Genomic DNA, 25,519 nt, shown 5'->3' with positions numbered 1-25,519 from the left:
GTCCAAGGTAGGGTGAGCGCAGCGCGAATCACACCGTAACGGTGTTAGGCATGATTGCGCACTCTACTATGGCTTCCGTCAACGAGCGGCCACAGTCTCTTGGTAAAGTGGCAGAGTCGTCACGCAGGTTCGTCATTCCTTATCATTGGCGCTCCGCAGCTTCGCCGGGCCCTGTTTGTAACAACTGCAAGCGGCCGTCGGGTCATCTCTCATGAGCCCTTGAACCGCTCGCAACCTAATTGGTGCACTTATTGGAGTTGCTTGTCCACGGTCGCAATGCAGTTCCAATGTTTCGGGAAGCTCCTAGGTGCCCGGCCGTCGTAAAAACTAGCTTTGGCCCATTTCCCCTTTCTCTTAACTAGAAAAGTTCCCATGTTTCTATGATGGTTTTCGCTATAGCTGCTTAGCTTCCTCTCGCCACTAACATCATGGACTCAGCTACAGCCGCGCCATCAGCGCCGCCAGTAACTTCTGGTCAAAGCATTAACGTAGTTTCTTGGATCCTTCTGTGTATTATGCTTTTATCAGTCGCAACTAGGTTAGGAACTAAATTCACCATCATTCGTAAACTCGAAGCGGACGATGGCGTCGCGTGCTTAGCCATGGTGAGTGCGCCGCTCACCGCTTCTTGAAGTTCGCAACTAACCGACCCAATTCAGCTATTCAGCAGCGCGCAAACAATTACCTTGTCAACGGAGATAGCAAATGGCTTGGGTCGGCACTACGGTGACTTGGACAAGTCGGAACTGCTTGGCTTTCAGAAGGCATGTTTCAGTCAACGCGTTATCGAAAATCTGCGAATGTCTAATCAGAGCAGTCATCATATGCTTCAAACATCTTGTTCATTGCTACCATTTGGCTTGCTAAGACCGCCGTTGCTCTCCAAGTCCGACAGCTTACTCCAGTCCTTTGGCAATTGCATCTCATCATAGGCTTTGTAATTTTCCTAGCTATATGGGGCATCACTGCGATTTTTGCGGCGTCGTTCCAATGTGGGCTTCCTCACCCTTACCAAACGAATGGGAATCATTGCTTTAACCAAGTAAGGCCTCAGCCTGTAGCCTTTTTATGGTCGCTAACTTTGAGGAGGCGGTATTTTGGGACTATTTCGGAGTAACAAATATCATCACAGACTTTGTATTGATTCTATTACCCGTCAACGTACTTTGGGATATTCAAATAAACAGGGGCCGCAAAGTGGCCATCCTAGGTTGCTTTGCCAGTCGATTATTGTATGTATCACAAACGTTTTATCGAGCTACAACAAGCTGACCAAGGTGCACAGAGTGATCATAGCCATAATTTGTCAACTTGTGTACAGCCGAGGAGTGTACACATCCTCAGACCTGACCTATGACGTGTGGAAGACGACACTTTGCGCGCAGTTTGTGCAAAACCTGAGCGTAGTCGCCAGTTCAATTCCATATCTCAAACCATTCTACATGGGCCTCGAGTCCGGCTTGATACGGAACGACGACCTGCGCAGGCTCGGCTCCCCGTCAGAGTATGGCTACGGGCCAGCCATGTGGATGAAAGCGGGCAGTAAGACCTCTGGGAGAAATACTCAGACTTCAGAGAGGACGCAGTCAGAGCGGCACGACCCGGGAGCGCTCCCCTATGGTGCACGCTCGGAATTGAACGCGTACAATGAGTCCAGGCCCGCGGGTTCATTGCGGTCGTCGGAAGGGGACACAACGAGTCAGTCACGGATTGTTAGATCACCGTGACATAAAAATCCTGCACAGCCACAACATATCTAGCATAGTGTATTGTAAATATCGACCTCATTCACATAGACGTACAGGCTAGCTCGTGCGCGCGGACAGCCTGTGTAATGGTCCTTGTGAAGGAATTGGGCTTGAATTGATATAGCGATCGTACATGAAGTGTGTCTGCGCATATGGTGGCCCGAACGCTCAACCACATTTAATTGCATGAGGTGCAAGTTTATGCAGATGCAAGCCGTTCTGGTGATACGTGTGCGGCACTTGTAAAACTTCTTCGGCTATTGAAGTGCACCCGCCGAGGCTGTTCTGGGAAGGACTGGCACGGTGTATTTTTGTGGCGCCAGCCCAACCTTCCTGCTAGACGAATCAGCAGAGATCAACGGGACGACAGCTAACGGTGATGCAACCAACGGCCACTCCCGTGACTAGTGGCCATGCAAACTCTGGGGTACACTATGCCGGAACAGTAACGGCACAAGCGGCAGTTCTTAGCTATCTCTAAGGTGACCCACTCCCCCCATACCCCACTACCCTTTCATCAACACCTGCCTGGCCCACCCAAATCTTAAGAGCGCAACTCAGGGGAGCAAGTGTCACATTGACGATCGCAACTCGCTCGATTTGGTAGTGCTGTCGCACAGCATGCCTAGCACCAGGATAGGTGCTCTCGTGCGATTGGCCTTCTCTCATGTTGCTCTGTTTGAATATTACTCACACCAGCATACCCATGTTTCCTTCTCGGTCACCACCCCGGTGTGCTGGTTGCACTGACCCACGCTCTGACGGCTCGAATACGTGAGATGCGAGTCTCTTTGCAAGCATTTTCTACAACGGGCGCGGAAAGGAACAGCCTCGCTCTCAGAGCGCTAGGGTCCGGTCGAGTCTGGGTAAATTAAGAAGTTCGGTGCTTGGGGCACTCCTTCTAGCCCTCATCTCCCGGCACTGAGGATCCTGTTTTACTGGCCCCTCGTGATTTTCGTCCCCGTTAGCTATCGCCTCACCAAGGGCCGTGCCTGTAAGTCCTCAGTTCACTTTCGGCCTTTCTGATTTCCGAAATGCCTTCTCTTCCTTTGCGACCTCTCAGCGAGTCGTTCAACATGGCGCTCAATGGCGCCGGAGAACCCGCTCAGGTCGAGATGACCAAAATGCGGAACTACCTGCGCGATGCGCAGTCGACCATCGAACGCGATCGCAACGAATTGGCACGCGTGGGGAAGAAAGAGGTGCTCAAGGTATGACTAGAAGCGTCCTAATGCGCTTTTTCCAAACAATGCGACTGAAAACTCGCAGAGAAACTTCGCTTTCATGTCCATGCTTGGTTTTGGCTGCATTGTGCTGAACACCTGGGAAGGCGTGTTGATGTGAGTATTCGTTTCCCAGCATTGTGCGGTACTAACGTCTGACTGCTTAGCTTATTCGTGATGGGTTTCGCAAAGTACCACTCCTATCCGGAAGCCTGATGCATAGTACAGAGTTGCTCATGGCATTGCAGTGGTGGCCCATCTGGGTTGGTGTATGGATTCATTATTACTTGGATAGGAACGCTCTCCATATTTACTGTCCTGTCAGAACTTTCATCGATGTGAGCACGGATTCCCAGAACGCATAAATTTCGAAAATATTATTCTAATCGGACACTAGGGTTCCTACTAGCGGCGGTATGTGCGGACATATTATGCGTAATATATTCTTACGGATATCACCCTAACAAATGTAGGTCAATACTATTGGTGCGCTATGTTAGGCCCTCGTAAATATCGAAAGCTATTAAGCTACGTCACCGGTACGTGATCATGTACACCCATGTACATCCCCTAAAATGTTTTCAGGAGTCGTACAATTCAGATTGGAGGCTTCTAAAAATTACTTCTGACTGAACATAGGCTGGTTAACGGTATGCGGCTGGCAAGGTGCAGCAACATCAGCGTTTCTCCTGGCTGGCTCAATAGTCCAGTCTTTAATCATCCTAAATGACGATACATACGAGCCGAAGAGCTGGCAAGCCCTGCTGATAATGTATGCCTGCATAATAGGGGCTGTTTTGACCAATACCGTGGTCAGCAGCTTTCTACCAGCTATTGAAGGCGCTATTCTTATTTGCCATGTGGTTGGGTTCTTCGCAATACTGATCACGGTCACATATCTAGCTCCAGTGCATAATTCAGCAACTGAGGTCTTTAATTTCTTTCTCAATAATGGCGGCTGGCCAACCCAGGGATTATCTGTCTTTATTGGAATAATTAGCACAGTCTTCATATTTCTTGGTAAATTCAGTCTTTCTCTACCCTTTAGCCCACCAATGCTAACATTACCACTAGGGGCTGATAGTGTGATACATGTACGTACCCGTGGAAAAATATTACTTGAAGACAAGTACTAATATAGAAAAGATGTCGGAAGAAGTCCAGAATGCTTCTGTGACGGTTCCTCGCGCAACTATCATGAGTATCATGGTCAATGGAGCTCTTGGGTTCGGCATGCTCATTGGCATTCTATTCTCATTGGGAGATGACTTGAAAAGTTTGCTCAAGAGCCCGTACGGTTACCCGTTTATTCAAATTTTCATGAATAGCACGCGCTCCCGGAGCGCAAGCACGGTGCTTACAGCTGTTCTCCTCGCACTAATATTCTTCTCAACCATCGGCGTGGTGGCGACCGCGTCTCGAATGACTTGGTCATTTGCTCGCGACCGTGGGCTTCCTGGCTGGAGAACTCTCAGCAAGGTATGAATCTGCCATAGTTACTGTTTTGCTCTGTCCCTACTTGCATACATAACCGACTCACTCATATCCATAGGTTGACTCTCGCACCTCCATCCCCTTCGCCGCCATCTCCCTGACAGCCGTCATATCCGTGCTCCTCCTTCTCATCAGTCTGGGCTCACCAACCGCGCTTAGCGACATCATCTCGTTCAGTGTCAACAGCTTCTACGGTTCCTACATGATCTCCGCTGCTCTCCTGTTGTGGTGCCGGCTGACCGGCCGCATCAAGGAGCCCGGTGACGATGTCGCTGCGTCCGCCATGGACGCTAACGGCAACTTCAATCTTGTCTGGGGCCCCTGGCGCCTGCGGGGCTGGTGGGGCATCGCCAACAATGCGTTTGCTTGTGCATGGATGACTGTAGTCCTGTTCTTTAGCAGTTGGCCGAACGAGACGCCGGTCACGGCTGCGACGATGAATTATAGTATTTTCATCACCATCTTTGTGGTTGTGGCGAGTGCGATGTACTATTGGTTTTGGGCAAAGAAGGCTTATGTGGGTGCGATTGTGGAGGTGGAGGCGGTTGAGTCGAGGGAGGTGAGCCAGCATTTGAAGGCGTGATGGTGAAAAATTGAGCATCTATCACTTTTTTCCCGCTTCTTTGGAGTTTTCATTCTGTCCGATGAGATGAGATGCATTCCCTGCACTTGGTATCATGATCTGCAATGAATAGAAAAAGTATTTAGTGAACGATCATTACCTAGAAAACACTGCGGCTTGAAGTTGTACAAGAACTCGGTTCTACGAAACCACTACCTGATACACGTGTTATTCATGAATCTAAATTGCTACAACCTGTGTCTCCTTGATTATTCGTAGGTTTTTGCCACCTCCGAAGCCCTTTCATACATCCTTAGAGGGGCTGTCTTTTTGGTATCGTAGCTGGATTTCAATTCAATAGGTCCGAACTAGACTACTACCCTACTTAAGCAGCGGTTGTTTTTATCTAGGCATCGTCCATTATATTGGAGGCGCAGCATTGGCGTAGATTTGAAGTAAATATACTCTGCTCTAATCCAAATAAATCAGAGCCTCAGACTGTTAGACAGTATTTAAAGGATATAGTGGAAACCGCGTTATTCAAATACTGCATGAGCGGCTGCTTCTGGGCAGATATATACCACAATGCTATCCAATATTCTTGGAGCTTAAGAAACCTCCAAGAAAAACTAGAACATTGTAAAGTTTTGTTATCTTATAGTCCTTTGTTACGAGGAGTTCTGTCAGCGGACGGCGAAATATCCTCTAGGATAGTAATTAACTAACACGATGATGTTACTGTTCTATTCTCCAGCAACACCGCCGCTTTTCTAAGAATCATGCCTTCTTCCTGGCCACGACCATCTCCCGGACGCAGGAAATTTCTGCATTGTACCACTAGCCTGGAAACATTAAACCTTTCCGCATCCGCCTGATATGCCTCCGGTAAAGTTTCCGCAGGGTATGAATATAGTGCAGGGAACAAGCACAGCTTGACTTTCCTAGAGCTCTTTTTGCCTAAACCCCTGATCTCCGCTCCCTCTTTCGTCTCAGCTACCATGCTTGCTGGGTTGAACGGGGTGCCTGGCTCGAAAGTCCTCATCTCGTACCGGTGTGTGGTGAGCATAAGGTCGGTTTTTAGTTTGAGAGCTTTTTGGAATAACTCTTTGCACCTCACCGCGATATTTTCTTCGGTTTGGTCCCAGGTTGCGATCCCGTCCACTAGACTGTCCGGAGTAGCACGAGGAAAAAATGGTGCCAGGAGTTCTAAAAACCTGACCGTCAACTCATCAGTCTTGTCCGCGAGGATGTGTTCTTGAAAATATTGCCCCGCGAATAGAGACTCTATAGCAACGAAGTCAAGGCTTCGGACCAGGCTAGGCCCGTCTGCTTCTTGTCAGTTACTTCATCTGAGAGTTCTGGTTTTCGATGTTAATTGATTTGATTGAAGTATTCACTAACCTTTCTGTCCGAGTAATTTCTTTCGATACATCGCTAACAGTTCTGACTCTTGATCATCGAAATTATGGAAATCGGATTCGAAAATCCATTCGCGAAGAACTGCTGTTGTGAAAGCGCGGAGAACATTTCGTGCTCCCACGTCGTTCGCAAACTGTACGATCTGTTCCTCGATTGGGGCTATTTCCGGCAGAAACGAAAGACTTTGTCGAAGAATATCTGCTGTTTTTGGGTCAACTCCGGAATCAATGAGGCTATTTGGGAAGGCAATGTTGCTCTTGTATGACCAAGCCTTTGCCCGGTCTTCAATATGTCCCATGGTTTCGGCTATGTCTGCATGAGAAATATGTGGACTTGGTTCGGACTGAGCGATCTTCCGGCACTCGTTGAGCTGGCGCTTCAGGTAAGTGATTGTCTCTTCGTTCTCCTTGATGGCCTGCATTTTATTTGCTTCAGGATGTTTTGTGGCGACTCTCCAGCAATCGTCTTGATCTTTCAGACTTGTTTGACAGTCCGTAATTTCACGGGATAGCCGCGAAACCTGGTTGCACAGCCGCATGTTGGACTTGCAGAGCATCTCATTTTATTCTCTGAGTGCTAACAGGCTACTATCACGCTCTCTGATCAATTCTTGGAAGGTCGAAATGCGAGCTTGGGCATGTGAGATAGAAATATTCTTTTCTTCAAGTACATCAACGAAGCGGTCGAATGAATCCGAGTCTTCACTGGAAACCGAGTTCCTGTCGCCTAGATTCCGATCAGAAATTAACTCCGTCAAGTTCCCTTGCCCATCTAGTAACACGTTGACGGTGATCTCACCATGCGTTTGTGCATCAGCATCGTCACTGTTAGAAACCTCTGTCTGAAGCCGTATTGAGCGCCTCGAGGTCGACCTGGATTTCTTGGCCGATGGTGTCCTGGCCGGTCGCTGCCTCTTGAATTAGGTGCACTAAATAAAATAAAGGGGAAGGGAAGGGACACACGTACCGATGATCCGACTCTCTTCGCTATCCGTGGGCTCCGACGATACGCTCCTTCGTTTTCTATTTTGGGGTGAACTCGACTGCCGCCCCGCTCCAGCAGGGGCGAGACTGTAATACTCCGGCTTCGAGCAGAAGCATGGAATGGTTCTGCTCCCGTACTATTCACTTTTGATCTTGCTCTGCTCCTAAGTCGCCTCTCTCTGGAGGGAAACTCGGACTTGGCTTCATGGAGCGCCTTTCTCTCGTCATCGTCGAAACAATCCAAGTCAAGACATCGTGTGCCTTCGCTGATTATGTCCAGCTTGTCGGTCCCATGATTACCCATTCTTGCCCACAACCTTTTGACCTTGTTCTCGATGACATCGTATTTGTAGTCTCTCTGCGGCCATTTTTGCTTTAATTGTTGTGCTACTGTGTTCTTGAAGTTCAGTTCTAGCTCCAAACATCGATCGGCCCAAGCGAGGAGGGCAGCTGTTTCCTGGGTAGACCATCTAAACGGGTTTCGTTGCGGAGTTCCTCTTGGTCGCTTGCGCTTTAACGTACCCATATTGAATTCTTTCTGGAGTTCAGAGGGGGAATGCAGCTGACACCAAGTCTTAGATCTGCGAGGTAGACTGACAAAGGTCAATTGTGAATGCTGCCTTTCGCAGCTGTTCAGCTTAAACTCGCTTTATGAAACATTGCCATGCTCACATGATGGACTGCGCCCCTTCGCGTGCCACACAAGGCTGACTTTGGAGGCAACAGTTAGCCCTGTCACAGAATCTCGTACTGTTGCTGGAATTATTGGCCTTTATTGCTCGACAAGAACGTTTCCGTCCGGTTCCTTGCAGGCGACTCAACAGTTCATGCACCAAGGCTTAGAATCCCTGGCTTTTCTTTAATGCGGCGAGGCTTCTCGCCGCCCCAGGACATCGTCGTCGCTAGAATCGCTTCGAAAGATTCAATTTGTTCTACCATTGTACTTGTTCTCTAGGTTCCGTTTGATACTGTTGTACGCTGCCTGCCCCTCAAATGACTACCCTCAGAGTTCCTTCTCCTGCTCAAAGCGGAAGCTTCTCCCGTTCAACAGCTATTGCCGCCGAAGATGTCGACATGACGGATATCGACCCTCCACTAATGGAAACCCCGCCGTCTTCAGACAAGACATTTTACATTGCGGTCGATTACGGCACGACTTACTCCGCAGTCTCATTTGTCGCGTTAGCGCCAGGCGAGGACACTGAAGAAGTCAACCCAGAAAGAATCAAGAGTATTGTAAACTATCCAAAAGATCCCCTAGTCTACGGCCAGACCGCGAAGGAAGTGCCGACTGAACTTTCCTATTTGAAACCCGCTAAACAACGGAATGGTTTCAATGAAAATGGAGAACGGTCACAACCGTGGCAAAGCAATACAGTGCAGAACGACAACTCGGAATATGATGAGGACAGTGATGATGCTCCGCCATACGAAGATGATGACTCTGAAGATCCTGCACTTTCTGAGGATCTGCAGTGGGGGTACATGGTCCAAGACACGCTTGGTCGACCCAATGACACGAGTCTCGCGGATATGAAGAAGGGGTGCTTGCGGCGAGCAAAGTTGCTTCTTGATGATAGCGAGCATACCAAACCAGCTCGCGAAGAACTTTTAAGCGCAATTCAGCATGTGAAGGGAATGAAGAGGATCAAGAAAAACGAGGATATAATTATACACTTTCTTACCAGCCTCTTCCGACACGTCAAGCATGAACTCGAAACGAAACATGGATACACAGATCAGTGTACTGTCGAATTTACCCTGTGTGTGCCACCTATCTGGAGCTGTAAAGCTTCTCGGACAATGCACGATGCCATGGCAACCGCGTTGCGCGAGAGTGGTTTCATAAGTAGAGCCAGTAAATGTGTAGACAATCTATTCATTGTGTCTGAGCCCGAAGCTGCAGCAGCATTTATCCTTACTACTTCGGAGGATAATCACAAGATCAGGGTACGATATCAGCCAACAATATGTGATTGCCGCTAATGTCTCTAGAATAACGACACCTTCGTCCTGCTCGATGCCGGTGGAGGAACCGTTGATGCAATAACTTATTCTGTTCAAGGGAGGGCCCGGGATATACGGCTCAAGAAAGAAGAAGTAATGGCCGACGGTAAGAAGACTAAACTTGAGAGCCTGAATGTTGACTGACTCGCAAGACAAGGTCGTTTGTGCGGATCGAGCTTCATCAATGAAAGATTCAAAGATCACGTCAAGGAGAGATTGAAGGACGAGTTGTACCTTGAGACTGGCAACGAAAGTATTGATCAGATCATCGAAAGCGAGGTCATCATGGGAAATTTCGAACATAAATTTAAAAGACAGATGAATTTCCGCAATAAGCTTCTCGCGGATCAGTGTTTCTATATTAGAGCACTGAGGGAGAACAGAGAAAAGAACCTGAATAAAGGGGCTTTTGAAGTCAACCCGTAAGTTCGTACGTATCTGGGATCGTTGAGAAACCTGGCTAAGTAATGAGTAGTGCCGATTTCTGGAAAATATTTCTGCCCTCGCTGAGGGGAGTCGCTTCCTTGATGGAATCCCAACTAGATCTCGCGAGGGAGGCCAGAAATAGGCCGCTGAATGTCGAGGTGAGAATAATAAAGGCACAAATTTGGTTAGGATACTGACATCTCCAAAGAAAGTTGTCCTTATTGGTGGCTTTGCGCAGTCTCAAGCACTGAGAGACTACCTACAGAAGAAGCTGAAGAAAATAAATGAGAAGCATAAGTCACACGTCGAGCTTATCGCACCCTCAGTCCGGTGAGATCTTTTGGCAGGAATGTCACCTGCGAAGCTGACCGTGTTATGCAGAGACGGCCCCGGAGTCGCAGTTGCTTCAGGAGCTGTCCTTCGTGCTCTAAATAAGAGGGGCGGCCCTGAACGGATTATGCGATCCAGTTATGGAATTCTTTGTAGAGAAGTATACGACGAAGACTTACCCGGCCATAAAGAGGCGACCAATGTTGAGCTGGACATTGATGGAGAGGAGTATGTAAAGAGTTCAATGGTTTGGCTCATCAAGAAGGTATGTATCAGCCTTTTCGGGAAAGGTGCCACCTCTTTCAGTACTTCGCTGACGCTCGGTGGATAGGGAAATACAATTTCAGGCGACCCTGAGAGGCGCCAATTCAGGCTACCGATGCTAAAGATTATCAGCCTCAAGGCAGGAGAGTCTTTCGTCTGTACACAGACATTGTACGTATCGGACGTTAGCACGGAATCGCATTATCAGAAAAATCACTGGAAGAATAAAGGTGAGCACTACTAAGAGAATATACAACTGTTCCATGTTAACCACGAGAAGGGAAACACGAGATCGCGGGTAAAATCAAAGCCGACATGTCTTTCCTTAAAAGGCAGAACCTGATACAGCCTACTAGACCAGGTCCGGGCAATGGCCGTCCGCACTACAAGGTTGAGTTCGAGGTTGTATTGGAGGTGATTGACCGGAATTTATACTACAAGGCGGTATGGCCCATTGGTAATGATGAAGGTGTGCTTCCCGGATCTGAGGGCTGGACCAATATAGCTGCAACATTTCTTCCAGGCACCAGTTAATAAGAATTATGCTAGATGCGAATTGGAATTGAGAATTATTTGGCTTCTATACGAATTAGCTCCTAGGAGAAGTTGGATAGTATTTTATAACCTATTGCTAGTAGAGGTTTACACCTCTAGAATCTTGTGTTTTACCACCTAAATCTTGACTATCCTGCCTCACTTGGCCTTACACAGCTTAGCTTTGACTGAGGTCTGCTCACCTCGCCGTAGTAGAACTAGAATTGGAGTTAGCTGCTAGTCCGTCTCTATCTTTATCGTTCTATTCTATAAAGACCTTCTTGATTGCGTGGCTTTTCTTAAATTTTAGGATCCTTAATACGTAGCTATTGCAAAGCTTTTCAAATCCAATTCTAGGAGGAATAGAAGCTCAATCTCTATAGCTTGGTTAGGAGATCCTCTAAGCGCTCCTGGAACTAGTTTTAGGGCCTTATTTTGTAGAGATTGGTAAGCGAAATATCTGCATAGGATCACGGCAGCATAATCAATGGCCATCTCAACCCCTATACGTGTATCAGCAACACCACCTCTGGTCCCACCAGCACCACCACCAAAAGGACGTACAAGGAAACCGAGGGAAACACAAAGTTACATCAACTCCATCCTTGGGCAATTCCGGCCGAATCTGTGCAACGAGGGTTTATGGCTCCAACTTGAGAATTCACATTACTTTGTATTCCAGGTTTGTGACTTATTATATAGAAGCGATATTCGACGGTAATGAACGAATCGCGGCATACCAAGTGTCGAATTGATCACTGCCATATCTACACTGAAAGTCCAATCTCAAGGAGAAACCCCGTGTATCCATGTCTTAAAATCCGCCTTCGGTGATGCGACGAATAGGCGTAATGGTCCACCTCTCGGTTGGTCGACCCACATTTGCCTGGTTTAGCGCAACCCTCGTTCCACCCTCCATCGTATCCAGATACAGATACGGACCGGAGTATGCGTTCTCGAAGTGCCAGGTCCCATCGCCCCAAGGCTTGATAGTCCAGTATTGTCCGGAGAAGTTGCCGGCATTTGCGAGATGCGGCTTCGTCTTGTCGTTACTATAGACATCGAGTTGACGCCGCGGGCCAAGGTAAAGGGTGCGAAGGGCGTAGGTGCCATCGCCGTACGGCTTGATCTGCCAGTGCTGGCCAGAGAAATTGCCTTCGCGAGCCATCTGGATGAGGCCTTCTTTGTTGCCGGCACCGTCGTTGACGACGTCGAGAGCGTAGCCAACAAGGGTGTTCTTGAGTCTGTACCAGGTCTCGCCATCGAAGCCCCCGGTTGGAGGCTGAGTGATAGGCTTGACGGTTATGTTGAACGTCATAGACGCAGAGGGTTGAGGGATCCCGGTCACGGATACGTACGTATCCTCACCGGAATACGCTTTGCTGTTGGGGTTGGATGTCGCATTAAAGGTACCATTGCTCGCAATTCCGGGGAAAGGATCACCTGCATCACCCCCAGAGAGCTTGGTCTTGAGTTGGTCGAGGCCATCAGCTTGCATGAGCTTGATTTTGGGGTGGTTTTCATCAGTATTCGTGAATACGGCATCGTCGACGTGCCAGATTAGGAGACCGCTTCCCCGAAGATCGCCATCGAAGCCCGTTAGCCCCCTGTTCTCGATGAGATAATACTCTTGACTAGAGTCGCCGTTTGTCCAGAGTCGATGGGTTTTATAGCCAGCTTTAACATCCTGGAGAGTGATTTGGTGGTTTTCCTTCTCGGCGACGACGTCAATCCAGCCTTGGTTTGCCTTGCACCCTTCAAAAGTTTAGTAATAGACAGGAAAGTGGAATCTCTGACAGAACACACAAGCTGATGGATGGACGGGCCTGTCACCTCCGCCGCCCCAGCTGCCACCAGACATCAAGCACCAGTTGCCAATACCAGCAGAGCTGCCGTCGGTGTCATATAAATCAGGCCATCCAAAGACTGATTTCTTTTAGCTAATAAGTTCTGCCGACGTGTTTTGAAAGTAATCTTACCTAAATGGCCAATTTCATGAGCACTAACGCCAATCTTGGCGTCTTCCGGAATGGTCAAGAAACCGTACACGTTCACATCTACACGATCGATTGGCATCTTCAAGTGATAAGGCAAGGGGGAACGAACCATCAACACGCCGCTCTTGCGGAAGAACCCATTTCACGCTCCAGATGTCGTTCGGATTCCCAGTCATTTCGGCGCCAGTGCCAGCGTGAACAACAACGAAGGCATCAACCTAGACGAGGGTTAGGGTCAAATCTGGCTGATTACGTGAGCCCCTAAGATTAGATTACTCACATAACCATTTTCGTCATTATCGTACGGCTTGAAGTTAATGGATCCATCAGCAGCGGTCAGAGCTTCGTTGGCCATTGTCCTAGAGTTTGGTTCCGTCGAGCTTTGGCCAGTTTGGCCGTTGGCATAGTACGCCATATTCTCACTCAAAGTGAATGGTCCAACAACTTCGCCGGTCAGCGAAATCTTGTTGTGGGACACCTCTTGGTAATATTCAGTGACGGAGCCAGTGCGAATCTTGCCCTTGGAGAAGAAGAGGTCCTGGAAGCGTTGCTTGGCACCCGCTCCCATCTTCTTATCCTGAAAGTCGACAAGGACAATGGCAATTCTATGCAAGCCGTTAGGCACTGATTGAAGGACTGGTATGCACTGTCATATACATACTTGATAGCGCCGCTCAAAGGAGTTCTTTCCAATGCAGCCTGGCTCATCGCCATGATCGGCACAGGCTTATCATAATGTGATTTGGGAAAGATGGTGCCATCGTTCAGACCTGGTATTCCTCGATCACTGAAAGTGAGGGCACGAAGATTCGCCTTAACCGACCCCTCATCCGCCTTTCCTTGGACCTTCAAAACTTCATTCTGATATTGTGCAAGCACGTCTGGGTGGGGTGAGACGAAGCATGGTGTATCAGAGTGGCGAGGGGCCATGATGATATATGTTTGAGAGAGAAATTTTGTATGAAGCTGTGGTATTTGGAATTGCTTTCCGAGAAATGTTTGTTAAAGCTATGAGGAAATAAGAACTGGAGGGAGAGGGAAGGACGAAGAAATATATACACTACTAGGAACCCCATTACAGGAACTATTAGTAGCGTGGCGGTGACTAGGCTAGCTGGTCAAATGCGGTGGTCGTTAAGAGTGAGCTGAGGTCCGCAGAAGCTGAAGACGGGAGTGTCACAGAGCCAATGAAGGCTTTTCTTAGGATAGGCTTTGGCGCTATCATTGTGGAGTATGGTCCTTCTGAAGGAAGTCAGGTGCCAAAGGCGAAGCCATATGCAACGGAACCCCTCCCTGGATTTGCTGTTCTTGGCAAGTTCTTGGGAGGGTGGGATGCGTGATACAGTGTATGCGGGCTTCAGCTTCAGCTCTCATGCTTGTGTTGTATGGATATGCCTCGAGTCGGCTGATCGGCAAGGCCTAGGTTACGCATGTTGCTTCAGCACGGCGTTTTTGGGGGATGTCAGCCTTTATCCAGCGCACATGAACGCGTCCCTAAAGGTGGTATGGAAGTTCGTGTCGCGTTCCAAGCGGGATTCTGGGAGGAAGAACCCGCCACGAACTACCCCACCGCCCTTTTGCCTACAACATATTGTATGGTCTACGTTCATCTGCTCCATGGCCGTTGGTTCAATATTCTCGGTCTTTACCAAATTTATGACCAGCTAGTCGAAGGAAAGAACAGCAGAGCGGTCCACGGCCACGAGCATCGTTCTTTCAGCCAGCCCGACCCTATTTAGGGCCGCCGCCGAAGCGTTAACGTCGGACAAACCGTACTGCTTCGGTCCTTGCAGCATAACATCAATGCTGAATGGCAGAGGAACGGCGTCCTGGTGCACGATCGAACCAATCTCGTATTCCAGAATCTCTACAGAATATCAGCACATCACCAGACGGGACGCCCAGCATGCAGGTCAGGCCGAAGGACGGGAAGGGAGCTCTTCGTCAGCGAAAAAACAGGCCGATTTAGGGTACGTGCCACCAACACTAAAACACAACACAATACATTAATTTCTACATACAATTTAACGCTCAACAACCTTAATACTATATTATCTGCCCTTCTACCCTTTTGGTTTAAAAATAAGTTAAATTACTTAAGAATTGGTGGAATTATAATAGTGTTGTTTGTTTTGATTTTCACGAGTATGGCGTTCTGGGCCGTGCCCTAAATCGGCCTGTTTTTTCGCTGACGAAGAGGGGAGGCATCATGCAGGCGAACAAGGCGCAGGTTGCATGCTTCTGCGAGCTCAAGTCAAGTAATGTGGGAAAAATTGTGGGGAGGGAGGATCGAACGGTAGGTTCGGAATAGGACCATATGTCTTATGTTGAAGTGGGTTCCAGTTAGCGTGTATTGCTTCTTGTCGGGTGGAACCTCTGACACTCTTCTATATAATTGTCACTTCCCCACCCTCTTAGAAATATATGCTTAATAAAAATAATTATTAAACTATACCTATTTTAATAGGTTATGAGCCCAAAGACGCTTCTATCGCGCAGTAACCTATATACTATGTCTTAAGATATACCTTAGATATACGCACTCTAGACATTTTAGATATACGTACTTTAGACACTTTATACTCTAGACACTTCGGATATACACACTCTAGACTTTTTAGATATGCGCACTCTAGATACTTTATACTCTAGATACTTTAGATATACGCACTTTAGATATTTTAGATATACGCACTCTAGACACTTTATACTCTAGATATTTCGGATATATATACTCTAAACACCTTAGATATATGCACTCTAGATATTTTAGATATTTGGATATACGCACTCTAACTTAGATATACGCACTCTAGAAATTTTAGATATCTTATTAATTAAGATTAGCTTTTCTTACTATATCTTAGTTACCTATTACTATCTATTAACCTTAAATTAGGTTTTCTATTAATATCTTAGTTGCTTATTACTATTACTATTCCTAGTGCCATTATTATTATTATTATTATCGTCATTAGTTATTAAATTTTTAGCACTATACTAAATATTAAAAAGGTAATAGTATATAAGCTAAAGAATATTATTTCCCACCTTTTTACTAAAACACTTGCTTCTCTCTTACAAGTTATTATAGCGATTAAATACTCTAAGTCTAATATTAATCTCTCTAATATTTAGACACTTAAAAGCCCTATAGACTATAAGAAGTAGAAGAAAGGTACTAGGCAGTAGCTAATTAAGAATAACTTTAATTTGGACGCTCTAGTTAACCTAAAAGCCAGACCAGCCATAAACTAACCTTAGGTTAAGAAAGACGCTTATAATAAACTTATTAAAACTTATTAGGCGGATCTTAAAGCTTAAAAGAGAAAGCAACTTAAGGGAGTAAACTATATCTCTATAACCTATAGCACTCGCGGATAGAACCTTATTAAAGACTATATTGAAATTAAGGATGTAATAGAAATCTTATATACAGAATTTAAGCCAAAAGAAGACGCAATACACGCTAAAATATGCGCTAAATAGCGAAACCTTACTCTTATAAACTGCAAGAACGTTAAAGAATACGTTATTAAATTTAAGGAGATATACTTAGACCTTAAGACCTAAAACTATACTATAGACTAAATAGACCTACTCTCTAAGTTTATTAATAGTCTCGGTTCTACTTTTAACGGCTAGTAAGAATTATTTTACCTTATATACTCCCTTACTAACAAGACCCTCACTCTCTTAAAAGTTCAGGGCCTTGCCTATATATAAGAGCAACTTATACTCCAAAGTTAACTAGTAGCTTTTTAAGCACACACAAATTAAGCCTTTTACTACTAGTAGCACTATAATTAGCAAGGCTAATAATAATATAATAGACCGTATTATAGGCTATATAAACACACTAGCTACTAAAAAGACAGATACTAGATCCTTTAACCCTACTTAAAGGAAATCTAGCAAAAGGAAAACCCTAAGAAAGCCACAAAGATAGATACGCGCTCTGCTTATAGAAGGAACTTTAAAAAACAATAAAAAGCCCATTAAAGCAACTCCTTATTAGGATCTGCATTATTACCTATAGCACTATTAGCAACAACAATAAATAGCAAGCCTTTTACTAAGTTAAGGTAATATATAGGAATAGCTATTTAATTAACTATAGTCTAGTAACAAATAAGGTGGCTATAAAAGCTTTAACTCTATAGCAAGCTAATTAGGCTATAATTACACCTTAATAATTATAGCCGAAACTCCCGTATTTCCGATTATATTAAACATTCTTTACTACAGATCCATCTACTCTTATATTATCTTTTATTTGTTCCCTTTAGACTCTTTACAGCTGGCATGCTATTCTTCTTTTATAGTCTTTTACTACTTATATAGATTACCCTTTAACCTTTACTATTAGTATAGAAACTATTAGCCTATATATACAACCTATAGAAGAACTTACGCTACTTTATATATAACCTACTTCGCCGACTATACCTTATTGCCTATTGGTAGCGGGTTCCCTATATTATTTGCATTCCTCCTTACTTTTACACCTCTAAGCTTACTAAACAACTTTATTTTATAGCCAAACTAAATATTAACCTTTCCTCTACAATTATTATTAATACTAGGTATACTTAGTATATATTTTAGTTAAGAGAGCTATTTATCACCTATTAAGATCTTTAAGCTAATAAGAAGATTATTATCTCCGGAATTAGAGAAATATGTCTCTAGTTAATAGGAAAGGGAGATATATGCCTAAGACTTATAGTTCTAGGAGTTAAGAGAGAGCTTATTCTTACTAATATTCTTTATATCTCTAATTTACAAGCTAACCTAGTATCTAGTTCACAGCTTATTAATAATTAAGTTTATCTTTATCTATCTAACCTTAGATATAATTTTCTCTATAATTTAGAGCTTATAGCTTACGCGTTTTATAAGTCCAGCCTCTTCTTTCTCTACACTTGGGCCGACTATTAAGAAGGGCTTATAGCCTTTATAGTTGGCTATTAAACCAGCTATATATTATATAGCAGCTTATAAAACCTAGCCAAGAGGTTATAGTACAAAAGGCTTGGTTATATTAGCCCTTAGAACTTATAAAAGCTCTAAAGAATGTTAAAAGGGATAGACCTCACTTACTTACTAGACCTTTACAACTGCACCTATAAAGCCTACCTACGTGGCAGAATGCACGATGTCATATATTAGGATTCTCTTATTAACTACAATACTAAGCCTCACGAAGTCATATTCTCTAATATTAAAGGACCTATAAAAGTAGCTAGCTATAATAGATTAAGATATTTTGTTACTTTCTAAGATAAAGTTAATAAAATAAGTAAAGTCTACCTAATAAAGTATAAGGCTAAAGTCCCGTTCTATTTTTAACAATATTAAGTAAAGATTAAATAACAAGAAAATCTTATCTTACGGCTATATAGTAATGGCGGAGGAGAATATCTTAGATATACTTTTCAGCTAGAACTTATAAATAAGGGAATTTAGTTTTTATACTTAACCCTAGAGAGTTAATAATAAAATAGAGCCTTAGAACGACTTAATCGCATAATATATAACCGAGCCTTTACCTTTATAAATAATTACTTACTTCCTAAGAACTTCTGGCCAGAAGCAGTTAAGCACGCTAACTTTATATAAAATATCCTCCCTATTAAATTATCGGAAATATAGACCCCCTATAAAATAGAGTAAGGCGAAGTCTTTAATTACTCCTAGATTTATACCTTTAGGTATAATATCTAGTACAGGGCCAGTAGTTAGAAGAAGTTCAGCTCTTATATAGATAAGAAGGTAAAATTAGGGAACCTTGTCGGCTTTAAGGGTAAATATATTATTTAAATTTAAGATAAAGAGATAGGACGGCTTATATATACCTTAGCTGTCCACTTCTAAGAGACTATTTTAATAGTTCCCAGTAATAATAAGCGTTAAATTTAAAAATAATATGTTAAATATAACTCTAATACTCTAGATATTAACGCTTGGTTTAAGGGAGAAGAAGCTCTATTTAATTACACTACCTAACGTAAACAGCATTAAGAAGAGAAATAGCTTCTTAAGAAAGCTTAAAAATTAAAGCGCCTTACCACTAATAAGACACCCCTATAAAAGTTAAAACGTCTAGCAGCTACTAATAGGCCTTAACTACCTCTTAAGTATCGCAATTTTGTCGACATTAGAGAAAACCCGCCTATTGCAGCATTCTTAGCGCTTACCCACTTCTTAACCCCTTCCTTTAAACACCTCTACGCTATGCTTAGTAACTCCCCTATAGCTAAACCTTATAAGCTAAGGTTATAGAAATAATCTACCCTTAACGTTAATAATAATAAATAGTACTCNNCTAGTAAAGATGAAATTAGCTCTTATAAAGTAAATAATACCTAGATACTTATTAACCAACCTCTTAATTATAAAGTTCTTAACGCCTAATAGGTTTTTAAGCACAAGCGGGATAGTAAAGGAAGGATCATATAATATAAGGTAAGGTGGGTGGTAAAGGGTTATAAACAATAAGCTAGGGTTAACTTTAATAAGACCTTTGCGTCTATTATAAAACCTATAAGCTATAAAGCGCTCTTTGCCATCGCAGCTATATAAGACCTTAAAATTAAATAAATAGACGTTAAAACCGCTTTCCTTTATAGAAGCGTTAAGGAGGAGATCTATATTAATTAACCTAAAGGTTTTAATAATGGAACTAGACGGGTTTATTATCTAAATAAAGTACTTTACGGTCTTAAACAGTCGCCTTAAGTTTAGCATTAAACGCTCTTAGAGTTCCTTATAGATGCTAGTTTTAAACCCCTTAACTTTAACTCTTTAGTCTTCGCTAAAGGTTCTATATATATTATAGTCTATATTAATAACCTCCTACTTATTAGACCAGATATTATTAATATTAAGATTATTAAAGCTTAACTTAGCAGACGCTTTAGTATAACTAATCTAGGCCCTATTGCTTATTACCTTAGTATAAAAGTAACTTAAGATTAATAACTCCGTAAACTACGGCTTAGCTAATTCTCTTACCTTAAAGAGGCTATTTGTAGCGCTAGTCTTTAGAACTATTTCCCTTACCTTACGCCAATAGGAACCTCTTATCTTTAACTAGCGGCGGCAGATTATTAGGCTAACTCTATGTTTAAAACTTAATACTAATCGCTAGTTAGCACCCTAATATATGCTATGCTCGGTACTTAACCTAATATCGCCTTTGCCGTCTCCTTTATTAGTCGCTTTGCTTTTAATCCTAATAAGTCTTATATATAAGCTATTCTTTAAATACTTTCCTACTTACGCGGCACACTTAATCTCTAACTTATCCTCTAAGGAGAGATATAAGCGCTTTGGGGGTTTACAGACTCTAGCTAGATAGATAACTTAGAAACTTAAAGATTAACATTAGAATTTATGTTTAATATTAAAAGCGGTATAATTAGCTGGTCCTTAAAGCGCTAACCTATAGTAACACTCTTAACCTGTGAAGTAGAGTATATGGCACAGACAGTTGCAGTAAAAAAAGCTATTTGGTTACAACAACTTCTTTAAAAACTATCTCTAACTAATAAATCCCCTTACGCAACAATTATTTACGCCAATAATTAAGGTGCTATTACTCTTATAAAAGACCCTAAGTTTTATACTTAAACTAAGTATATTACTCTCTAACATTACTTTATTCGGGAGAAGGTTATAGACGGAGATATTAAGCTGGAATATATATAAACAAGTTAACAAATAGCTAATAGTTTTACTAAGGCGCTGCCAAAAGATGCATTCTATGCATTTAAAGATGCTTTAGGTTTAGAGAGATATTAACGTTTCTTATAACCTTTATATTGTTACCTATATTTAGCTTAAGGGGGGCTGTTAAAGTGGGTTCTAGTTAGCGTGTATTGCTTCTTATTGGGTGGAATCTCTGACACTCTTCTATATAATTGTCACTTCCCCACCCTCTTAGAAATGTATGCTTAATAAAAATAATCATTAAACTATACCTATTTTAACATCTTACAAAGGCTGACTATTGTCGCAGCGATTCGTGGTGAGTGAGAGCTCTAGCTACCTTGACCTATCCGACTCGACGAGCAAGTTCTCGCTCCCACAGACCCACTTTAACATGAACAGGTTCGGGAAACCCACGGAGGAGGACTTTGAGATGGTGAGGGATGTGATCAAGAGGATGATCGGGGCAGCTCATGGGCTAGTGCTTGCTCGAGCTCGATGTAGTTATGCACCTTCGTAGTAGCTTTTCTGCTAGGAATGTTAGAGAGCCTAACTTGCGTGCAAGCAGATCACGGGAAATACAAGGTCGACTTTAGTTTACGAGGCGTGCCTGTAGTGAGTCAATTCGTCCCACGCGACACCGAGATGTGATAACTTGAACAGTTCTTTCTCTGCAAGATGCCCGCAACAAGCCGACGAAAACTGTTTGTTGTCTATGGCCTTGGTGGCATAGGCAAGACGCAGTTGGCGGTTAGGGGAAACCAAAGCAGATCTGACGGCAGATGTTGTGCAGATGCTCAAGCATCCCATAATTGATATCGATGTGGAGGTGCAGGAGTGTCTCTGGTGGCTGTTCCTACCATCGAATCGTCACCGGCCCTTGATCTTCGACAACGTCGACCGCGACTACCACAATAAAGACGATTCGCAAGCGTACAACGTCAAGGACAGCTTGAGTTTCCGTCCGTGCACTTCCGTGCGTTCACCTCTTTCCCTTTGGCAACCGTATAGATGAAGTTGGGCATATGGAAGCTTTGGAAGGTTCGCAGCCAGCGACTGGCCAGACAGAAGTGGTCAGAGGAATGCACCTCGACACCTTCGTGTCCGAAGAAAATCCCTTTCAATCAATGGAAAGGTTTGCTCCTCTTTATTGGCTGCCTGGCGAACTGAACGTTGCCATTATGACTGTCTCGCATTTATCCGTAAATGCCTCGTCTGCACCGAGGCGTGGTGGCTTGGTTATACCGTCTGCCTGAGCTGAAGTTATTTAATCTCAGCCATCCTCCGGTTTTTGAGACCATCTTCTATCTTCGGATCACCGATTCCATTCCGTTTCCTGCCCACAAGATAAATTTTCGTCTCTAATCTAACACCATATCCAACAGCAAGAAACAAGAGCCCACGCCTAAGCCCGCCACCACTGAGCCCTGCGCCAGCGAAGGCGGCGAGCGTATTTCTCGGGACCACGTCATCCAAGCCGTCAATGCTCTTGATGCGCACGATGCTACTGGTTCCGGCTCCAGTTGGGATGGACGCCGCCCATCCGGTCTTTCCTTCGAAAAGGAACCCAAGAAAAAGAAGCTGTCACTCCAGAATACAAGCTCCCAGACGGCCTCAAGGATGAAGCCGACAAACTCGAGAGACACACCATCACCAACGAAACAACCATCTCATGGTGCACCATCGGCAAAATCTTCGCGGAAAGGACGCCGACTTCAACAACCCCTTTGGATGGGCAGCGGCGTCCTCGCCGGCCGCAACCTCCTCCCGACAGCCGACCACGTGGCCCCATGGGGCCTGAACCGACCCTGGATGAAATTCATCCCCGCGTTCGAAAACCGCGCCGAGCCTTTCGGCGCCGCACACGCCCTGAATTGGAACGGCTACCGCAGCAAACTGTGTTAAAAATGCACCGTAGTCAATTTAATTTCTACAAATCTACGAGTTTCCGTTTGTATCTTTTGAAAACTTAGATTTTATACTACTCTATTTCTTTAATATGTCTGGAGATTCTCTCTAAACCAATCCACATCCTTGTACCCCTGAATCGCTTTATCCTTACGCTTCTATCTTATAAGGCCAACCCCCCGTAGCTTCCATCCTGCTCTTGCTCTCCGGATCATAGAAAGGAATCTCACCCATCGTCATGCAGCGCCAACCAATCCTCGTCCCTTTTCCAAAATGATCCTGCGTCGCTGCATGGAACGTGCAGCGATTATCCCAAATGGCCAAGTCATTCACATCATGCCACTGGAAGCGCAGCTGAAGGTCATGATTATCAACAAGTAGACGCATAAGCTTTCTCATGAGTTTAGCGCTCTCAGCATCAGTTACCCCGTCGATAGATAGACAGTTCGTCCCGCAGGAGAAGATGCTCTTCCAGCCCGTTAACGGGTGTGTGCGTACAACTGGGTGGTGGTTCTCAAAGTCAAGGCCGACGTTGTTAGGAGCGCCGCGTGGACCGGAGTCCATGGCCTCTGGGTTCTTCGCCGCGTAGCCGGAGAGCGCGACGGACTTGTAAGTGGCGGTAAGGGACTCGAAGAAGCGCTTGTAAGGTTCTGTGAGGCGGTCGTAGAGTTCGTAGCCGGAGGCCCAGAGGGTATCTGTGGTAGGTGATGTTAACTCTCTGTAAAACTGTTAAAAGAGAAGTGTTGGACCTACCTCCGCCAGTGGCAGGAAGCTCAGCCATCTTCAAGATGGTATAGTCTGGCGAATTGGCCTCGAAGGACGAATCAGTGTGCCAGTCAAGGGTGTGGCTCTGGCGCGGCATGTTGTCTGCCTTCGGCCGGTACATCTTCTCGAGGCGGTCTTGGTCGACCTTACCCATCTCTGGATCTTCGCCTTGCATGGCCAAGAGAGAGTGGCGGTAGAACCCATTACCTTGAGGAGCTCCACCAATCGCGTTTAAGCGCTTGCAGAGTTCCTTTTGCAGCTCATTGTTGATGTTGTTCTGGCCTCTGAAGAATATCACCCCTCGTTGGGCCACTATCAATTATATCAGCGTTAAACCCAGTCCATATTAATAGTAGTTTGATAACTTACAAAGCAACGCAAGATCTTTAATCATGTCATCAGAGTTGGGTGCGCTAAGCCACTCAGCTAGATCGACATTTTTAAACTCGGTTCCGATGCAAGGGGTAACCTGGACGGTTGTGAATCTATCGAGGGAGCCAGCATCCTTGAAAGGAGGATACTTGGAGCCATAAGGTGCTCTATTAGTGCTATTGGTATGGATAGTCTCTTGGGAAACCATGTTTAAAAAATGAATGGAAAGGTAGTTTTATTTTTCAAAAGTAGCTCTGCGAAATGGAAGACAACTCGACCGTGCTAGGGGAAATTAGTGAACAGGAATACATTGCAATCAACTTCCAAGTGCTTTATAGTCGAAATAGAGGTTTTACAAAGCAGAGAGCCTTGAGTAGCCCGAATCGTTCACCTTGTGTCGGACTGCCAGGCGCGATGAAATTGTGACGAAGTGCATATTCGGGACTTCGTGAGGAGCTGAGACTCTTAGTCTATCGGCCGATCTCAGCTCGGCCGAGCTAATCCTGAAGGATCGTGTACAGATCGTTTGTAACCAGCATGTAGATACACTCCTATTTGGGGATGTCTTTTGTTCCAGCTCGGCGGCCGAGCAGCGAAGTTGGAGAGCAAAAGGGACGCCGTGCTGCCTGACAGGAGGGTATCTCGGCCTCATTCTTCCAAACTCTAAATCTTTTCCGTATACGATGAATACGACTTAGGTGCATTCAGACTACTGCACTCTAAGAACTTGGCTGTTATTGTGTTTAAAAGTCAGGTGGCTTTTAGTCAGGTGGGGATTGTCTCAGCATGCTCAGACCACATGGGACGCCGGATAAATCCGGCCCGATGGCACTAAACCAGTTTAGGCCATCTGTCCCTGTGTGGTCTAAGACACTTTGGCCGACGTTTGTAAAGCACGTCGCAATATCTGCATAGCTAATATTACGGATATTTACTTCTTATTCTTACGATAAGTTTAGGCAGCTTAAAAAATCTATTAATTATATACTAGGCTCCGGCGAATTAAATAGTTTACGTAAGAAGTCTCCCTACTTTCCCGTTCCTAACATTAATTTTAAAATAGCCATAACGCGGTTTGCTAAAGTAAATAATTAGCAATATCCGCACTAATAACGCGTTAATCTTAACTACCCACTCTCTATCTATTATATCTATAATCTAATAATTAAAACCTATTAAGATCTATCTATTATAACGTGTTTAAGTCCTCCCTACCTTTATTTAACCCTCTATTCTCCCTCTGCTGCTTTTAAGTGTTATCTACTAATACCTCTATTAAAGTAAATAAGGTAAAGAGGTTATAAACTATAAGCCAGTTAAGTAGATTAATAAGCTAGCAGTACGCAATAGGCTAGGGATTATATTAAAATGGATTCCTAGCGGTCTCTACGGCTATATAGCCTACGGAGGAAGCTACTCTAGCTTATAAGCAGCTCTTATAAACTTTAAATAAGTAAGCTAAATAAAGCTATTACGGAGATATATTTATACCGCGGTTATATAGAGCAGCTTAAGGCCCTAAGGGTACTAATATTTAAATGGCAAGATCTTATACTTATGGTAAAGACGTCTTTTGGTAAGAGTATAATAATGTAAGCACTACTATGTCTTATACCTAATGCAGTTATTATTATTATTCTTCTACTTAACGTAATTAGGTTAGAGTAAGTAAAAAAGATTATAAAGCTACCTTATATTTAACCTATTTATATATAGAAGAAAATAATATCCGCTAAGCTAATTAAGGATATCCGCACGGGCAGCTATATATATA

General features: G+C 44.3%; 8 protein-coding genes across 8 annotated transcripts; 4 read left to right on the top strand and 4 right to left on the bottom strand.

The window, feature by feature from the left end:
* Window positions 1-378: 378 nt before the first annotated feature.
* On the top strand, window positions 379-1,917 carry K441DRAFT_697070 (uncharacterized protein). The gene is made up of 5 exons (XM_067652946.1): window positions 379-605; window positions 660-764; window positions 818-1,042; window positions 1,090-1,232; window positions 1,286-1,917. The coding sequence occupies exons 1-5, from the start codon at window positions 429-431 to the stop codon at window positions 1,725-1,727; spliced, it is 1,092 nt and encodes a 363-aa protein (XP_067502985.1). The 5' UTR covers window positions 379-428; the 3' UTR covers window positions 1,728-1,917.
* Window positions 1,918-2,600: 683 nt separating this feature from the next.
* Window positions 2,601-5,244, top strand: K441DRAFT_138102 (putative GABA permease). The gene is made up of 10 exons (XM_067640110.1): window positions 2,601-2,959; window positions 3,018-3,088; window positions 3,139-3,162; window positions 3,220-3,309; window positions 3,369-3,385; window positions 3,445-3,510; window positions 3,611-3,991; window positions 4,046-4,065; window positions 4,118-4,450; window positions 4,524-5,244. Exons 1-10 carry the CDS (start codon window positions 2,783-2,785, stop codon window positions 5,046-5,048), a joined length of 1,704 nt encoding a protein of 567 aa, XP_067502984.1. The 5' UTR covers window positions 2,601-2,782; the 3' UTR covers window positions 5,049-5,244.
* Window position 5,245: 1 nt separating this feature from the next.
* Window positions 5,246-7,334, bottom strand: K441DRAFT_138140 (uncharacterized protein). The gene is made up of 3 exons (XM_067640112.1): window positions 6,429-7,334; window positions 5,754-6,353; window positions 5,246-5,690 (listed from the first exon to the last, which is right to left on the bottom strand). Coding segments are annotated over exons 1-3 (1,176 nt in total). The 5' UTR covers window positions 7,003-7,334; the 3' UTR covers window positions 5,246-5,688.
* K441DRAFT_138105 (uncharacterized protein) lies at window positions 7,110-8,129 on the bottom strand. Its single transcript, XM_067640111.1, has 2 exons — window positions 8,102-8,129; window positions 7,110-8,022 (listed from the first exon to the last, which is right to left on the bottom strand). The coding sequence occupies exon 2, from the start codon at window positions 7,953-7,955 to the stop codon at window positions 7,218-7,220; it is 738 nt and encodes a 245-aa protein (XP_067502982.1). The 5' UTR covers window positions 7,956-8,022; window positions 8,102-8,129; the 3' UTR covers window positions 7,110-7,217.
* An 86-nt stretch (window positions 8,130-8,215) lies between these two features.
* On the top strand, window positions 8,216-11,146 carry K441DRAFT_661355 (uncharacterized protein). Its single transcript, XM_067648861.1, has 8 exons — window positions 8,216-9,379; window positions 9,425-9,542; window positions 9,594-9,858; window positions 9,912-10,020; window positions 10,071-10,192; window positions 10,244-10,457; window positions 10,524-10,686; window positions 10,737-11,146. The coding sequence occupies exons 1-8, from the start codon at window positions 8,423-8,425 to the stop codon at window positions 10,988-10,990; spliced, it is 2,202 nt and encodes a 733-aa protein (XP_067502981.1). The 5' UTR covers window positions 8,216-8,422; the 3' UTR covers window positions 10,991-11,146.
* Window positions 11,147-11,804: 658 nt separating this feature from the next.
* On the bottom strand, window positions 11,805-13,917 carry K441DRAFT_697066 (M6 metalloprotease; the record flags this gene model as incomplete). The annotated part of the gene is made up of 6 exons (XM_067652945.1): window positions 11,805-12,745; window positions 12,797-12,916; window positions 12,970-13,047; window positions 13,097-13,205; window positions 13,268-13,592; window positions 13,649-13,917. 6 exons carry the CDS (start codon window positions 13,915-13,917, stop codon window positions 11,805-11,807), a joined length of 1,842 nt encoding a protein of 613 aa, XP_067502980.1.
* Window positions 13,918-20,993: 7,076 nt separating this feature from the next.
* Window positions 20,994-21,762, top strand: K441DRAFT_138030 (uncharacterized protein). Its single transcript, XM_067640109.1, has 2 exons — window positions 20,994-21,200; window positions 21,266-21,762. The coding sequence occupies exon 2, from the start codon at window positions 21,494-21,496 to the stop codon at window positions 21,713-21,715; it is 222 nt and encodes a 73-aa protein (XP_067502979.1). The 5' UTR covers window positions 20,994-21,200; window positions 21,266-21,493; the 3' UTR covers window positions 21,716-21,762.
* Window positions 21,763-22,758: 996 nt separating this feature from the next.
* K441DRAFT_565223 (taurine catabolism dioxygenase) lies at window positions 22,759-23,953 on the bottom strand (the record flags this gene model as incomplete). Its single annotated transcript, XM_067643690.1, has 3 exons — window positions 22,759-23,303; window positions 23,362-23,685; window positions 23,743-23,953. 3 exons carry the CDS (start codon window positions 23,951-23,953, stop codon window positions 22,759-22,761), a joined length of 1,080 nt encoding a protein of 359 aa, XP_067502978.1.
* Window positions 23,954-25,519: the final 1,566 nt, after the last annotated feature.

The sequence above is a fragment of the Cenococcum geophilum genome (assembly GCF_001692895.1).
Source record: "Cenococcum geophilum 1.58 unplaced genomic scaffold K441scaffold_26, whole genome shotgun sequence".
Lineage (NCBI taxonomy): Eukaryota > Fungi > Ascomycota > Dothideomycetes > Gloniales > Gloniaceae > Cenococcum > Cenococcum geophilum.
The sequence above is the reverse complement of the archived record's forward strand: the minus strand, read 5'-3'. Positions and strand labels throughout refer to the sequence as shown.